A 16,812-nucleotide genomic window follows, 5' to 3' on the forward strand; every position below is an offset into this window, starting at 1 on the left:
TGCTGCATGAGCCTACTGCTTTATAGCAGTACATAGGATCATATCTGGTGTGTTATTATGCATCATAGTTTCATAGTAGCTTCAACCTCTGCCGTCGAATTATACAAAAGGACAATTGAGATCATTAAAACTAAAACTTGAAACTGGGTAAGTCTGCATTTAAATAGTTGGACCATGTGGTTTATTTTCCTCACAACCGCAGTGTGTGAACCCGCCGCTAGGTGGCACTGATGTTCTTTTGATTTTGTGCATTGAAAACAAATAAATAAAGACTTAAAAAGTCAAATCGACAAAAAAAAAACCAATTCGGTTTTTAATTCACGTTTAAAGCACACTCAGAGATTCACAATTCAATAATGACCCACTTTAATACTCATCTGGATTTTTTTTTTCTTCTACGCCATTGAAGGGGAGGATTTCCTATCACCTACTACACATTAGGCTCATTTTTTCCTGCACAATTTGTATTTTTGGGGGGTAAATGAACAATTAAAATACTTGGCATCCACAATTGACTGGATAAGTTTAAATTAATTGACGTCTAATAACTACAATTAATATGACTAATCGAATAGGATAAAGTAGACTATATACTGTATATCTATATATATATTGATTTATGTATTCATTTTTTATCCAGGGAAGTTGAGATTAATTACCATGAAACTACTCTGTCTACACTATAGACACTGATTACATTCAATCAGAATTGAATTTACACTGAAACACTGATTTTTCTTTCAACCGCATGATATTAATATGCTTTTGTTTTTTTTCTTCATTATTTGACACAAAGGCTACGAGCGTTCACGTGGTGTAATGTGTTGTGTCCTTTGTGTGTGTGTGTGTGTGTGTGTGTGTGTGTGTGTTATGGCTTCAGAAGGTCAATAAGGGTTATTGAGATCAAATGGCTTCATGTGCTGGATGAGATCAGGATCATTTCCTCCGACATCCACCACCTTCCCTAACAAACAAATAAATAAATATCAGTCTATGAATTGGTCTCACGTCCCACGTGGTCTCTGTTTAACTCGGAGAATAAAAAGTGAAGTAGTTCATATTCCGGGCTCCGTCCTGCGCCGCGGTGAGGAGCTCCGGTTTGAGCGGTGAATGCTCCTCTGGAACCGGTGGTGACATCCTTTTCCTTTTGGCCTGCTCAAAAATCCCCGAGTCGCCCGAATCCACCGACTTGACCGACGACGGGGTTTCTGTCCAGCCCAAATCCGTCACGTCCTTGTCTTTGCTCGAGTCGGACACCTCCGGTGCGGCGTTGTCCTTCTCCGCGCTCCCGTCTTCGGACAGGTACGAGCGCTCAAAGCTGCTCTCTGTGATCCAGCTCGGCAGACCCCCGGCAGCGCGCGACTCCCAGCCGGCCTGCGTGGCGCAGTACGCGCTGAGCGCGCGGCCAGAGGACGGGGCAGCGGACAGCGCCGGGCCTTTGACCCCTGCGGCGTTGGGGTACGGGAGCAACGAGGGCAGACTGCCGGTCAGATCGGCTGCATCGTAAGTCGAGGCGGGGAAATCTAATCTGCCATTGAACCATCTGTCCTCGGTCTGATCCGAGCATGCCAGGCTGTTGGGGAACGGGAGCGCGCGCTCCATGCTCCCTCCGGGACCCGAGTAGTGGCCGACGAACTGGTCGTGAAGGAGCGCGCTCGCCGCCGCGTACCGGGAGGAGACCAGCTGCGCGCGCTGGGAGTCTGCAGCGGACGGGCTCAAGCGGTCACTGTCACAGGCCGTGTAGATCCTGCACACACACACACACACACACACACACACACACACACACACACTAAGTTTTGTATTCAAACTTAGAACTTTTAATCATTCTTTATCTATAAATGCATGTGTGTGTGTGTGTGTGTGTGTGTGTGTGTGTGTGTGTGTGTAAAAGAGAGAGAGAATCAAACAAATGACAAACACTAAAACATTTTTTAATGAAACTTGCAGGAGAAAAACAAATCTAATATAATATTTGAGTTTATATTTCTAAAATCTATGAGATGATGCACAAACATTTAAATAATATACATTAATTGTGTACAATGACGCAAAAACCCAAATAAAACAATTATCGACATGCATATATATAATTTTTGCATTTTTTTATTTTATTGATTTACTCCGAATAGATTTACACCATGCTGAAACTACAAATTATGTTTCCAAAACGATTCGCTATTCGGATTCAACTAATTCGGTGTAATCTAAAAGTAGAAAAAAATCCCCACTGAAAATCATGTGGATCATGTGTTCAGATTACACCGGTTTTGTTAATAAAATGGGATTATTTAAAAAAATATTTTATCACGTCACGCTGATGCTGTAATAAAGATCAGATTACTCACGTGTCATAATTATCCCGGAATCCTTTAGCGAACGGATTATGGTCGATTTTCAGTTGAGTGATCTACAAAAAATAAATAAACAAACAACAATCTTATAAGCATGTAAGAGGTCACATGTGCCGATGTGTGTGTGTGTGTGTGTGTGTGTGTGTGTGTGTGTGTGTGTGTGTGTGTGTGTGTGTGTGTGTGTGTGTGTGTGTGTGTTTCCTTACATCCGTGTTCTGGTACGCAGTGACCGCTATGAACTGCGTCTCCGGGAAGGTGAAGGTGTGAACCCGGTCTGTCCGGTTCGAGTCCTCGGTTCCGTCTTCATTCACTTCGACCAAGTGCACTCGGGGCTGGTACTTATGGAGCGACTGGAGGACGACCATCTTGGTCAGCCATTTCAAAAAGAACAAAAAAAAAAAGAATAGAAGTGTCAATAAACCATGCATGTCGTGTCAACATCATGCATGTTCCTCAAGAAACCTGACATGGTGCCAGAGGCTGGGAACCACTAACACGCGCCAATTAAGCGTGACGCGTAAAAACAGGGTCTTCTTTTGTGTCTTCAGCAAACCCAAAAATGACGCATTAATGCATGCATGAAGATTTGAAATAAACACTTTCTCGACAAATTTCGATGAGAGGTTTTAAAAGATAAATTGTATAAATTGTTTTGGCAAAATTCACCTGACCACTGTTGTTTGACGCGCCTTTGTTGTTTGTTAACTTCAGTTTGCCAAATGAAATCTCCTGACGCATCCAGTGCGCTCCAGTGTTCGGAGAGTCCGGGTGCATGTACACTCTGTTTCCTACAAAATACATAGATAAAGAAATATATTATAGAAATCATCATTTTTATATTTCAATTCAGTTTATTGGAAATGGAAATAATTATTATGGTATAATAAAAAAATAAAAAAATAAATCTGTGAAATGCGCTTATTGGAGAATTTCTTCACCTGTTACATTCGTGTCCGCTTTTCCGCACGGGACCCACTTTCCTCCCTGAAACCGCCAGTGGTTCGGATCCGCCAGAATCACGTCCACAAAAATATTATAATGAGCAGTCGGGTCAAGTCCAGAAATGTTGAAGCTCAGGAACGGAAACATGCGTCTGTAGGAAAATGCAAAACAGTATAATAATAATAATAATAATAATAATAATAATAATAATAATAATAATAATAAAACGTGCCGGCCTTACCGCCCTTGTTTGGTGATGATCATCTCGGTCTGGTGCCGGTGAAATTTTAGCCAGAGCGCGCGGTTACAGAGGTAAACTTGCGCTTTGGCGGCGATGAGTCCCGGGTGTGCCGGGGAGAGCGGGTACAGCGCGCCGCTCTGGTAAGCCTGACTGTAAGCCTGTGCGTACGGATAGCCGGTGTTCGGGTAGTTCTGTCGAGGCGCACCGGACAGCACCCCGTCGTACGGCCCGTTTTGAACGACTGTGTGATGCGTCACAAAGTGCCCAGGATTGGTTATGGAGAAAGGAGGCAGCGCGTGTCCGTGCTGCGTCGCGTACGAGAACATGGTCGCGGTGGACGTGGTGGAGAGCGTGGCGGCGGGGGTGATGCGCGCTCGGCTCGGCTCGGGCGCGTGTCGCTTTTCCGCGTGGCTCCCATCCAACGTGCGCTGCGCTTCGGACCCAGTGGCGGTGTCGCGCGCTGGCGCGAGGTCGCTTCTTGCGTCTTCGTCGCCGGTCAGCTCGGCGGGGAGTTTTGTTCGAGCCGGGTGGTTCCCTGGGGCGGCGCCGGAGGACGGCGCGGGGTGGTGCTCGGAGAGCAAGTCGTCGGGAAAGTCGCTGGCCGCATTCCGGGCCGATGGCGAAGTGCAGTGCTGCAGGTGCATCACGCTGATACACTCAGGCTGCTTTGAAGCGAGCCAAAAGTTTTGTGTCTTTTTTTTCTTTTCTAAACCCCCCCTCCCCACCTCCTCTTTCCCGTGATTAAAAAAGCGCGCGCCTCTGTGCGCTAAACCGGCTGTACCGCGCGCGCCTCGACTTATTATAGCAAACTGACGTCGATCCGTGCGCCCTAATTGGGGAAGTGTGCAAAAGCGTCGCGCTGACATTTGTTTTCTCCAATTTCAACAACTTGCATATATAATTATGTGCATGAGTTCTTTTCTTTTTTTACTTTAAAAATATATTTATTTTAAAGTCCCTCTTTTGGTGGCACGTGGGATATAAACCTACATTTACACCACATGCATCAATTTGATTGTTTCGATTAATATCTTAACATACTGCATATGTGCACGTGTGTGTGTGTGTGTGAGAGTGAATATAAAGAGTATATCAATATATCAAAAACTTTAAATTAAAGGATTTAGTCCTAATTTTAAAATTTTATCGCAGATAATCCAAAAACCCCAAATTGAGACCAGAGGACACCAAATTAAAATCCTTTGTACAGATCACAGAAGACTAAATCTAATTTCACTTATCTCAACTAACACAAAATATAGTTTTGATGGTGCTATAGAAACATTTTACAGCAGGTTGAATTTATAAAATAATATTTGAGATATATATATATATAATGTATCTAACAATTATAGGCTCTATGAGAAATTGGAAACGGGAAATGATTTGCCAACCCTGTACATACGTACACACACACACACACACACACACACACACACACACACACACACACACACACACACACACACACACACACCATTCCAAATGCTGGATTTTGTATAGGTTTATTTCTTAAAAAGACACAACAGACAACGAATATTAACGTTTATGCACAAATGACTTTACTGGAACACGACGGTATCCAGCATGGCGGCGAGGCACTGCACGATATTGGACGTCATCAGTACGTCCACGTGTTCTTCCAAATGCCGTTTGGGATCCTGAGGTAAATAAAAATTTAGAGGAGAAAAAAAACCGAAGGAGAATCAGAGGGATATCAGACCTTTAAATTGTAAAATAAAATTCCTTTAGGAATGCAGTTTAATTGATAGAGAATCGTTTTGGAAGTGGCGCAAAAGTGTTGGGTGGAAGCACGTGAGATTATACAGTGATATACAGCGAACTGGAGGAGAGACTGAAATGATGAACGGAAAAGTGTTTTAACCTGTTTGCCAACGTTCTTGATGGCCAGCTGCTCGGGAGTCATTTTGTCTTCCTCTTCGACAGCCTAAAAAAAAACACACACACACACACACACAAATAGCAGAATTAATGCAACGAAGTGATGAAGAGAACAGAAAAGAGTGTAGAATAAAGCATGAAATGGAATGGCAAAAAAATATGATTCGTTCTATATACAACACATCTCCGGTCCACTGAGCTGCTTTACAGCTGGAGATCTTCCACTCCGACCATGTAAAAGCAGATCTTCATGAAGCTTTGTTTACAGGAGCACTGTCATGCTGGAAGCAGGTTTGAGTCTTCTAGCAGAGTTCAGAGGTTACATGGAGTTTAACCCCTCAGTTTAATGTTCCGTAAGTTTTCTAGTATTTTCTTTGGCGATACGTTTTTGGATGATTCCTTCATATGACCTTTCTGAGTGGAATACCAGTGCAGTTATGTAAAAACACTTTCCGTCACACGCTCAGTACCCTGTAGACTAGAACTTGTAGCTAAAAGTAGGACAGAGTTTGAATTGTTTGAAAAAGATTTTACCTTGTTGTAATTTTTGGCCAGCTCGAGCATCTCTTTCACAATGGTCTCGTTAAGCTTGCAGTGTTCGCTGTAGTCCTGTAGGGTCAGACCTTCCATCCAGCTCTTCTTGTGCAGGTTCAACAGCATCTGGAGGAAGACGTGAGTGTCAGAGAAGCTTGTGACCTTTCTGGCAAATTTGTCGCAATGTAGTTAAAAAAAAAAAAAACCTTTTGTTCCAGCTCGTTCTTCCTGTAGTTAATGGTGATGGAGTAGTAATGTCTGTTCAGGCCATGAATTAAGGCCTGAAAAGGAAAAGAAGAAAACTTAATAATTATGAATTAATTCTGCTTTTAAAATACAGCATATTTAAAGATATAATTCATTTGCAAACTGAGGACAAAAGTATTTGGACACCCGACCTTTCCAGCCATATGTGGTTAGGGGACCCAAATCTGTTCTAGCATGACACTGCACGTGTGCACAAAGCCAGCTTCATGAGGATATGATTTACACGGGTTAGAATGGAAGATCTCATGCAATGAAGCTCAAACCCTTTTGGACATCTTTGGGATTAATGTAAATGATGTGTGCACCCCAGGCCTCCTTAACTACATCCGTACCTGACTTTGCTAATGGAGGTTATTATAAGAGCAAACGGGAAAAATAGCACATTACGGATAGGTGTCCACAAACTTTTGGCCATACAGTGCATTTTAGCGTTTTAGTTTTCTGAATACAAGTGCACGTGCCTGAATCGAGGGCTTGTTGAGGTGTCCCAGGTTAGAGGTTGTCTGCCGGGGCTCATGCCCCAAGACCATCATGTTAGCATTGATCAGACGGAAGGCATCAATCACCACCTTGGGGGGGGGGACAAAGGAACTGTTAGGCTACGCAACACTATTTACAAGACTCAGAACCATCGCAGGTCATTATTTGTGTATAAAACCCAGAGGAAAGGCAGAAACATAATCATCTGATCGAGAATCCTCAACCGAAAGAAAAAAAAGCTCTCCAAACTCCACAGCTATGCACCAGAGCCAAGTGTGTATACACACACACACACACACACACACACACACGTTCCACAGGTGCAATTTGCTCAGGTGAAACTGCCTACTGTGACAGGGAATAGAGTTACATGGTTACCTGGTCACATGCTGACACTGTTTATCTGGAGAGATAGAAACTGTAACTGTGCCAGCTGAACGAACACACACACACACACACACACACACACACACACACACACACACACACACACACAACCACAGGTCTATTAAGAAATGAGTGCACTGATGAACAGAACAAAACGGTAAAATCTACAACTAAAAAAGGTCATTTATTTGATCTCTATTCAACTAGAAATTTTGCTCAAATAAATATTTTTTTTACAAATGACAATTTAATCCACCACACAAGTGTAGAAAACTATAGATGACATTTTTCTGCAACTGGACTGAAGGATCAGGAACATTGCTCTTCCAACAGATATCCCACCAAATTAAAGATAAATGTTGAAGTGCTGTTGAAACAAATACTTATATTTAGCGAATATATTTTTTTCCCCTGCCAATTTGAAGCTTTGCACTCACTCTGCAACCATCCAAGATCCACCTCATGAGCTATCTACTATATTCAGCTACAGATGTCGACCGATTTATTGGTTTTGCCGATTATTTGATTGCTGAAACTCTCCGCAGAAATCATTTCCGATAGTTTTTCCGGGTCGCGGAATAAAGTGCGAGGGCGGCCTCTAGAGGCGAATCGTTTAAACCATGTGCTGTTTATATGACCTATAACTGTTTATTCAACTGTTTTTATTTATTTGGAGTGTTACTTTTTGTTTCAGTTTAAATGCACATCAATATTTACTAACATTCACATTTACATGATTCAGTATTATAAAAACATATATATAAAAAAATAAAGGAGAACATTAAAGAGAGTGTTTTGCTTGTTTTTTTTAATCCCTGTATAAATTTTAAAATCAGTTGTTTAATCGGTTTTAGACAAGCTCCAACCTTGATCTTAGTAAAAACCACAACGCACCGTCGAACTTGTTTAGTGTCTTTGTGGCTACATCATTACAAGTGGTGTTTTCCATTCAAACGTTTCAAATAGTACAAAAAAAACGTAAATACTCCAAACTCCGCCTCCCAGACCACACCCACTGTTTTTATGTTTCTATTGCTGTATGTTATTAAACACACAGCTGGCACTGATTTGGTAAATTCCTGCCTAGAACTTTAACTGGTAAGCAGAAAGATGTCGTCTTTGAAATAAACAGCATTTAAAATGCTCTCACAGCCAGCCGGAACAGCAGACGACATGCACTAAACTAAATAGGAGAAAAAAAAGGGCTGTTACTGGATACGCGAGCACAAAGCCGCACCTCCTGGCCCAAGAGACTCGTTAGCGAAGTTCTGCGAGAAACCAGCAGAGTTGTTCTCTATCTCTCTCTCTCCTCGTGAGCCTGATGATTTTAAATAGAGCGGGAGGATCCAGCATGTTGGCCTGCCACGGCTGCCATGCTGTCGCTGCGCTGTCGTGTTGAGCCTCCTGTTCTAGGCTACACGAGAGGCTGAATTCTCGGCGGTTTATACAGCGAGCCCTCCAGCTGGAAGCCCGAATGCTGGTATTGTTCTACAATAACGCCATTAGCACACCTCGTTCCCACAGCACCGCTCCCGACCAATGCATCTCCGGCGCAGGTGGTGTGAAGGCATACGTATTTAAGAGTTTAACGTGGGACAAAACGAGGGCATGGCCCGCTTTCGAACGCGAGAGCGTGTGTAATTCAGATTGATATAGCGTTTGAATTTGTTTAGCAAACTTAAATAAATAAATAAATAAAGATTAGATGAGAGCGCCGTTTTCTAACACTGGCAAGACGACGAATTCTCAAAATCCCCTCATAATGAGGCGAAATGCCATGGCTGGTTAATACAAAGAGCTAAAAAATCTTAATGTGAATTAATAAACCAGTCCAACAAATGATTGGACACTGTTCAGTATCGAAAATATTCAATCCCCACTGCAAAAAAAAAAAAATGAAAAGAAAAGAAAAAAAGAAAAGAAAAAGAAAATAACACCACACGGGTTTTGCAAAAAGAAAGATTACAGCGAGCATCTCCTTTCTTCTTGTCCCAATCCAATCTCACCAACCTTCCAGAATTCCCCATTTTTTATCCCAACGACCCCCTACATGCACCGAATAGAGGAAGAGATTTGCTTCACACTTCCTCATACAGCTCAAAGAAGGTGCTAATAGAACTGCATCCTGCAGCCAGGAAATCTCTCCTGCTCTCTCACACACACACACACACACACACGACCGACCCATGAGTGAGTCAGAATGTACTAGTACATGTAAGAGTAAATTAAATGAGGTGGGGGGGTGGTGGGGCAGATGAAGACATAGATGAATGTCAGGAGAACAGAAAGAATGAGTGAAAAGAGCAGAGATCCTGATAGGACAGTGTAATACTACTACTAATTATAATAAAAAGATAAATAAAAAAATCTTATTTAGTGCACGTGTTAATCGGCGTGTCCGAGTATGTAAACATTCGTCGTATGTTAGGCAGATACCTTCCCCTTGACGCTCTGAATGGGGTCGACCACCACGGCCACGGCCCTCTCGGATAACGCCTCGAAGCTCTGCTGCGTGTTAATATCTACACCTGACAGCCAGCATCCAAAACCGGGGTGACTGTGGTACCAGCCAACCACCATCTCTGGCCTGCAACACACACACACACACACACACACACACACACACACGTGACCGACCCATGAGTGAGGAGATCGGTTCATTGTTTAAAACAATATTTCGGATCGATTGAAGAGTCTTACCTTCCGGTCTGCTTCAACATGTCCAACATCTTCGCTTGGAAAACAGGATCCACAGCTTCCACACTCACACCCTACCAACATGATCAAAATCACTGAATTACTGACACGGTAAAGGTTTGAATTTTTAATCATTTTGCTCTTCGCCTTAAACGTGAATCGACCCCGCAACCGCGGCAAATCGGTTCGAATAAAAAAAAAAAACTGAACCACAAGGATGGGAGTTTATAGAGAATTCCTCCATAACCTCTTTAGTCTGCTCTTTATCTCACACAAAAGGTTTTCAATGGTGTTTAAAGACCTGAGATGGTTCTTCGTGTTCCTACAGCTTCTCACCAGCTCCAGGCACGTAGTGTACGCTTGTAGTTAAGATTTAAAGAAAAGACTCTCTTCTGGCACACGTTTGTTGGCACGAAGGTGGCGTCTAATTACAGCTTTGGAGACTCGGTGACCCGAAAAAATGCTACCATCTCCTGCAAATCTCCAACTGTGATCCTTGGAGACATTTTTGCCTCTATAACCATCCTTCATACTCTGTGTGTGCGTGTCTTGTGTGTGTGTGTGTGTGTGTCTTGTGTCTGTCTTGTGTGTGTGCACATTCTCTGATTATATTGAACTTCTTGATAGTTTTATTGTACAGTAAATTTACATTTTTCTCATATGTTCCCCCTGGTTGAACCCTTGCATGGAAATTGTTACTCCACACACAAACAAATTTGTTGGTTTCCCTCCATAAAAAAAGGAGAACCCATAATTATTTCTTAAATAACTTCAGTAGCTCAGTGGTTAACGCTCTGGTTATTGATCAGAAGGTTGGGGGTTTAAACCCCAGGATTCCCAAGCTGCCACTCTTGGGCCCTTGAACAAGGCTCTTAACCCTCTGTCCTCTAGGGGCGCTGTAACATGGCCTGCCCTCTGACCCCAACTGGGATATGAAGAAAGAACGCGCTATGATGTACATGTGACAAGTATAAAGCACCTTTACCTTTGTTCATTCCATATAATACAAAAAATTAATCTGACTTTGTTTTAGAGGCGATCGCTGTAGCTCTTATTGAGACTCTGAGACCTGTCTACAGATAGTCTGCTCCACCCTTCATGATCAAAACATCTCCAGCTCTGCCAGGGTGCCTTATCTAAACTGCATGGTTCCAACTCTTCGATTCAAATCGGAGCTCATTTGGTGCTTCGGAATTCTTCAAATACAAAATGCTGTATAATCATCAGTATGTTTTGGTTCAGTATCCTGTTGGAGGAACGAGCAGGATGAACTGCGACTGAGACGGAGCTTTCTGACAGTTCAGTACGTTTCGCTTCAGAACGGCTTGGTAGTCTTGAGATTTGGTGGTGTCCTGCACAGACTCAAGACTCATCGTGCCACGGCGAAGAAGCCTCAAATAAAATCCGGTCTCCTCCGCATATTTCACGGTAGCCATCGTCGTCTTTTCTCTCAAAGCTTCATTTTTGAACATACAGCTGACTCGGGCTGCCAAAACTCAAACAATTTGGGGAACATATGGGTGAGAATTTCAGGTGTCCCAATAGTTCTAGTCCACATTATTCAGCTCCCTTTTAAGCACATATGCACTTGCAAAACAGGAGAACTTCCCAAGAACAGGCTTTTATAATAAAAGGCAAATGACCACAATAATAAAATGTGGTTATATAAATAAATAAAAAACCCAAAACGCTCTATTTCAGGTTAAAAGTGTGATTTCTTTTTTAAATGTTAGGGAACCCTGCTATGTGACAAACCTGTCTTCAGCAACAAATAACTAATATTTACAACAAATGTTTCACACCCTCAACTTCACTCGGAGCTCGGAGCTAGCGGGGAGTGCCATGGTGCGAGTATGTGGGTGAGTGTGAACGTTTTGGAGAGAGACTCACCGTGCCCGACTGTGGCATGGCGAACACGTCGATCACGCGCACCGTGTAGTCGTCCACGAACTCGCCCAGCATCAGGCCCATGACCTCCATCGGCACACCCGCGCGCCCGTGCTTCAACATCTGCACCGAAAAACAGGAATGACTGAACTGTTCGGGAAATGTTTCAAGTGAAAAGCTTGAAAATGAGGAAAAATCCAACCGTGTGTGCATTCAAGTCCGATATCACAACATCAAACACACACACAAATATGTTGTTAGCGACTGGCCTTAGCCTTCATTCATTTTTTTTCCCCAAGCCGAGTCTTCCGTTTTACATCTGTGGTACAATCCAAGAGAGATTTATGCTGATTACAGAAAGCCGATTGGCTGTTGCATGTTGGTCTCATTTGTATTCGTAATGCAGCGAATTATATTGGACCAGCGACAGAATGAACTACAACACCATGGAAACTAAAACAAAAGTGCTGCCGGAGCAGTTCACTGAGAATCAGAGGTCGAGATATAAACATCAGGAAATTAGGACCTGTTTACAAGACCTACAACAGCAAATGTAAAACTCGTTAAAACCTAAAATTTCTTCAATTTGAGTCTTTTTTTGAAACCCTGCGTTTATCATCATTGGTTCTGTTTTGAAACTTTGTTTATTGACATGAATTTACTGATAGATATGCGAGTGGGAATTGGCCCTTGCTTTATGATGCGGCAGAGCTTTAATCTTCGAGTCTTTCCAAAGCTCGTGTTGAAACATTCTAAACTTGTCCATGCTGGAAAATGGTGCGCGAGATCTACAAAAGTAGCCATGATACTTTACTGCTATCCCTTATGATGTCTATGATTTGCTAAATTTTCTCATGTAACCATGGCAACAAGGTCCACCAATAATAACACTCGTCATGGTGATGATGGAAATACAGCCCCGCCCAACAAATCCGCACCGGTGTGGCCGAGCGAACGGCAAATATTTCCGTAAAACATTTTACAGCGAGACGGATCGAGATACGGATGAGAACTTGTGTGTGTGAGAGAGTGTATAATTACCTTAAGCAGAGCTAGAGAGGAGATGTACACCTGTTCAGCTGTGTCCACAGCGGGGGCGTCTGTAGGAGGACCCTGCATCAAACACAACACAACAGCAAAGGTCACTTCGGGGATTACAGAGATTAAGGAGATCAGAAAATCTCCGGGGCGGTGCATGGGTGAACGGGCGGATAAACGGGCGGATGGATCGCTGATCCTCGATAGTCCTTTTCAAAAAAGCGCCACGAGTTGGACGTCTGCCTCGGTGCCACGCCTCGCGCGGTCTACGCGCTGCCAGCCAAGACTGTGGCTAAACAGGGCCAAAAAATACGTCGCTTTGTTACCCTCCGAATCAGCGGGTTTCAGCCTTGGTGTCTCAGGTTAGGCAACACTTGAACACTCCAGAAATCTGCGGTTTCTCACCAAGAAAACATGTTTAACACTGATGATTAAAAGAAAAAAAAAAAGATTAAACGGATCGTGTCCCCAACCCGAGCAGCAAGAAATCGGGGCTATTAATTATCCCGCTAGCCTTTCACTAACGAGGCCCCTTAAAACACCTGCTAACGACTTGTGAAAGCGAGTGTGACCGGCACATCGAGACGTGACGTCTGGAACAGTCGTATCAATTACAGCCTTTCCGAGGCCTTTCACCTTTCGTATGTTTTTACTTGCTTTCGCAAAACTCTGCTGTAGCGACAAGTTTTTAACGACGGTGGATGAGCGGAGGAGATCGGACCCGGGGTGAGGTGGGGTGTGTTAGGGGGGGAAAGGGAGGTGGAGGGGAGGGGCGGAGGGGTTTCGGTGCGCCGCAGACGGAATAGCGGGGAGATTTATAAAGAGAACACAGCAGGTGTGGTGAACGTTCACACCCCGGAGAGGTGTTGTCTGTCAGCAGGGGCTAATCAAAATTCATTTTCAGGAAGGGAAAAAAAAAAAGGTGGGGTTTAGGAGCCGCATACACTTAGCAAAAGTGTGATCGAAGAGAGGGAACAGGAGGAAAATAGAAAGAGAGAGAGAGAGGATCCTTGAGACATATGCCTCGGTAAGACGGAAGATTATGTGAGGCATACTATTAACCGCGGACCCTCTAGGAGACAATTACAGGGGCTGGGAGGCACGCTCAGGCCTGGCTCCTTATGACGCGCGAGCAAGGCCATATGGACATGTGTGAATTCGAAAAGAGGGGAAAAAAATCGAACAGCCAATCGTGACTTCTGGGGGGTTTCGAGAACAGGATTAAGGATAAAAAGAAAAACTGGTGTAGGAGGACACCCAAAATTCTGGAGGGGGAAAAAAAACAATTAAAATCCTACGTTCATATTGTGTACAGAGAAATCAAAGTGGAAAAAGGGTGGAAAAAAAAAATCGGTGGGGGAAACACAAGTAGCTGTCAGTCTCCCCTCCTCTCCTCCCTTCCTTCCTCTTCCCCCTCCCTCCCTGGCTGGCTGGCTGGCTGGCTGGGAGCGGTGTGAATCTGAGGGAGGCAGCCTGTTACTGGAGGTGTTAATTGGCAGAGTTGGAGCGAGTTTGGAGATTTCACCCTCCCCAACCGAGCACAACCTCACCGCAGGCCTTAAAAAGAGTACGAGCGAGAGAACAAGAAAGGGAAAAGGGACGGAAAGAAAGAACGAGTGCAATTTGAAATAATTAGCGATCTAGATTACGGCATGTAACTCGGATTTAAACGCAGGTGGAGTGATACGACTTCGATAGCGAGATATTGCGATATATATCAGAGAGGTTCTGTTCATACAGTGAATATAACCAGTGAATACGCTATTTTGGTGTAAATACTACATGAAAAGAAACCAAAGCCTCAGCAAGTGTGTTTCAAGGTGAGATTTTTGGAATGGGGCCATCATAGGCCCCATGTGATTTCAAGCTTTTACATATACAAGTATTTTTGCTTTAATAGTGAGTTTAAAAAGGGATGAGACGCTGCCAGGAATCAATCCGTTACCAATTTAAAAAAAAAAAAAAAAAAACCACCCTTCTTTTCTCAAGTGCAGTCATACGTTTGTTCTTAACAAGCCATAAAAAAACCTCTGCATTACATTATATATAGGTCTAACACTTGCAGAACACTAAAAGCGCCTTTTCTGGGTCCTGTGCACAATTAGATACATAGCACGTCTTACGTCGAGTCAAATATGGGAATTGTGCGCTCCATAACTGCTACTGTGGCAAATAAGGTGTTTAATTACAGAATTCACACTGACTAATATGGATCAGACACTTCAATTATGACGCGCTGCTTCTCCGATTAAAAAAAAAAAAAAAAAAAAAGTTCTGCGAAATTCCTTCGCCGTATCTGTTTAACGTCAGCCGTGCAACAACGTGAACGAAAAGATCGACATCTGGCACGCGCTTTTCTGCCATGTGAACGTATCTATACATCTCAATTAAAATTATTTTAAAAAAAGGTCAAAGGTCACTGAGTGTCTCCAGAAAATTATCCAGAACCTGGGCTATACCGAATCAATCATATACAGACACAGACAGCGAGAGAGAGAGAAATAAAAGATAAACAAACAGACTCAAATATATAAACATCAGACAGACAAATAGGTACATAAATTATGCACATATACATATATATATATATATATATATATATATATATACACACACACACACACACACACACACACACACACACACACACACACACACACACACACACAGGATAGATATAGAAATAATGACAGATAAACAACCCCATAGATAGATAGATAGATAGATAGATAGATAGATAGATAGATAGATAGACAGACAGACAGACAGACAGACAGACATACTGTACCTGCCCCAGTCCAGGCATCCCACCCCCAAGCCTCAGCAGTCGGTCCATTCTAACCCTGAAAACACATCAGAGAGAAAATCAGTTCCTACACATCTACTGCTGTTCATCTTCATTCTCACACACACACACACACACACACACACACACACACACACACACACACACACCATACGCTTAACCCATACACACACAAACTATTTTCCCATACACTCTCACTCAACCATACACTACACACAAACACACAACTATACACTCTTGCACACTCGCTCTCAGACACTCTCTCACACACAGACACACACATGTTCTCACACTGACATGCACACAGACTCTCAGACACACACAGACACACTGACGCTCATACATTTTTGCACCGACACACACATTCTCACACTGACACACGCTCTCACACTGACACTGACACACGCTCTCACACTGACACTGACACACACACGCTCACACTGACACTGACACACGCTCTCACACTGACACTGACACACACACGCTCTCACACTGACACTGACACACACGCTCTCACACTGACACTGACACACACACGCTCTCACACTGACACTGACACACACACGCTCTCACACTGACACTGACACACACACGCTCTCACACTGACACTGACACACACGCTCTCACGCTGACACTGACACACACGCTCTCACGCTGACACTGACACACACGCTCACACTGACACACACACACACGCTCTCACGCTGACACTGACACACACACGCTCTCACGCTGACACTGACACACACGCTCTCACGCTGACACTGACACACACGCTCTCACTGACACTGACACACACGCTCTCACGCTGACACTGACACACACGCTCTCACACTGACACTGACACACACGCCTCACACTGACACTGACACACACGCTCTCACGCTGACACTGACACACGCTCTCACGCTGACACACACACACACACACACGCTCTCACACTGACACACACACACGTTCTCACACTGACACACACACACACGTTCTCACACTGACACACACACACGTTCTCACACTGACACACACACACACACACACACACACGTTCTCACACTGACACACACACACACACACACACACGTTCTCACACTGACACTGACACACACGCTCTCACACTGACACACACACGCTCTCACACTGACACTGACACACACGCTCACACTGACACTGACACACGCTCTCACACTGACACTGACACACACGTTCTCACACTGACACTGACACACACGTTCACACTGACACACACACACACGTTCTCACACTGACACACACACACA

The 16,812-nt window shown here is 43.8% G+C and overlaps 2 protein-coding genes across 2 annotated transcripts in view; both read right to left on the minus strand.

The window, feature by feature from the left end:
* Positions 1 to 288: 288 nt before the first annotated feature.
* tbr1a (T-box brain transcription factor 1a) lies at positions 289 to 4,617 on the minus strand. The gene is made up of 6 exons (XM_046856768.1): positions 3,538 to 4,617; positions 3,293 to 3,447; positions 3,021 to 3,142; positions 2,561 to 2,719; positions 2,349 to 2,410; positions 289 to 1,747 (listed from the first exon to the last, which is right to left on the minus strand). The coding sequence occupies exons 1-6, from the start codon at positions 4,401 to 4,403 to the stop codon at positions 1,027 to 1,029; spliced, it is 2,085 nt and encodes a 694-aa protein (XP_046712724.1). The 5' UTR covers positions 4,404 to 4,617; the 3' UTR covers positions 289 to 1,026.
* A 409-nt stretch (positions 4,618 to 5,026) lies between these two features.
* The window catches only part of psmd14 (proteasome 26S subunit, non-ATPase 14), a 12,525-nt gene continuing 739 nt past the window's right edge, over positions 5,027 to 16,812 (minus strand). The window contains exons 2-11 of the mRNA XM_046856771.1: positions 15,518 to 15,572; positions 12,733 to 12,804; positions 11,695 to 11,814; positions 9,808 to 9,878; positions 9,544 to 9,694; positions 6,702 to 6,809; positions 6,180 to 6,254; positions 5,974 to 6,099; positions 5,423 to 5,485; positions 5,027 to 5,198 (exon numbers count right to left, since the gene is read on the minus strand). Of these exons, the coding sequence (XP_046712727.1) occupies positions 5,100 to 5,198; positions 5,423 to 5,485; positions 5,974 to 6,099; positions 6,180 to 6,254; positions 6,702 to 6,809; positions 9,544 to 9,694; positions 9,808 to 9,878; positions 11,695 to 11,814; positions 12,733 to 12,804; positions 15,518 to 15,565 (933 nt within the window). The 5' untranslated portion in view covers positions 15,566 to 15,572 and the 3' untranslated portion in view covers positions 5,027 to 5,099. The remainder of the gene's footprint in view (positions 5,199 to 5,422; positions 5,486 to 5,973; positions 6,100 to 6,179; positions 6,255 to 6,701; positions 6,810 to 9,543; positions 9,695 to 9,807; positions 9,879 to 11,694; positions 11,815 to 12,732; positions 12,805 to 15,517; positions 15,573 to 16,812) is intronic.

The sequence above is a fragment of the Silurus meridionalis genome, chromosome 9, assembly GCF_014805685.1.
Source record: "Silurus meridionalis isolate SWU-2019-XX chromosome 9, ASM1480568v1, whole genome shotgun sequence".
Lineage (NCBI taxonomy): Eukaryota > Metazoa > Chordata > Actinopteri > Siluriformes > Siluridae > Silurus > Silurus meridionalis.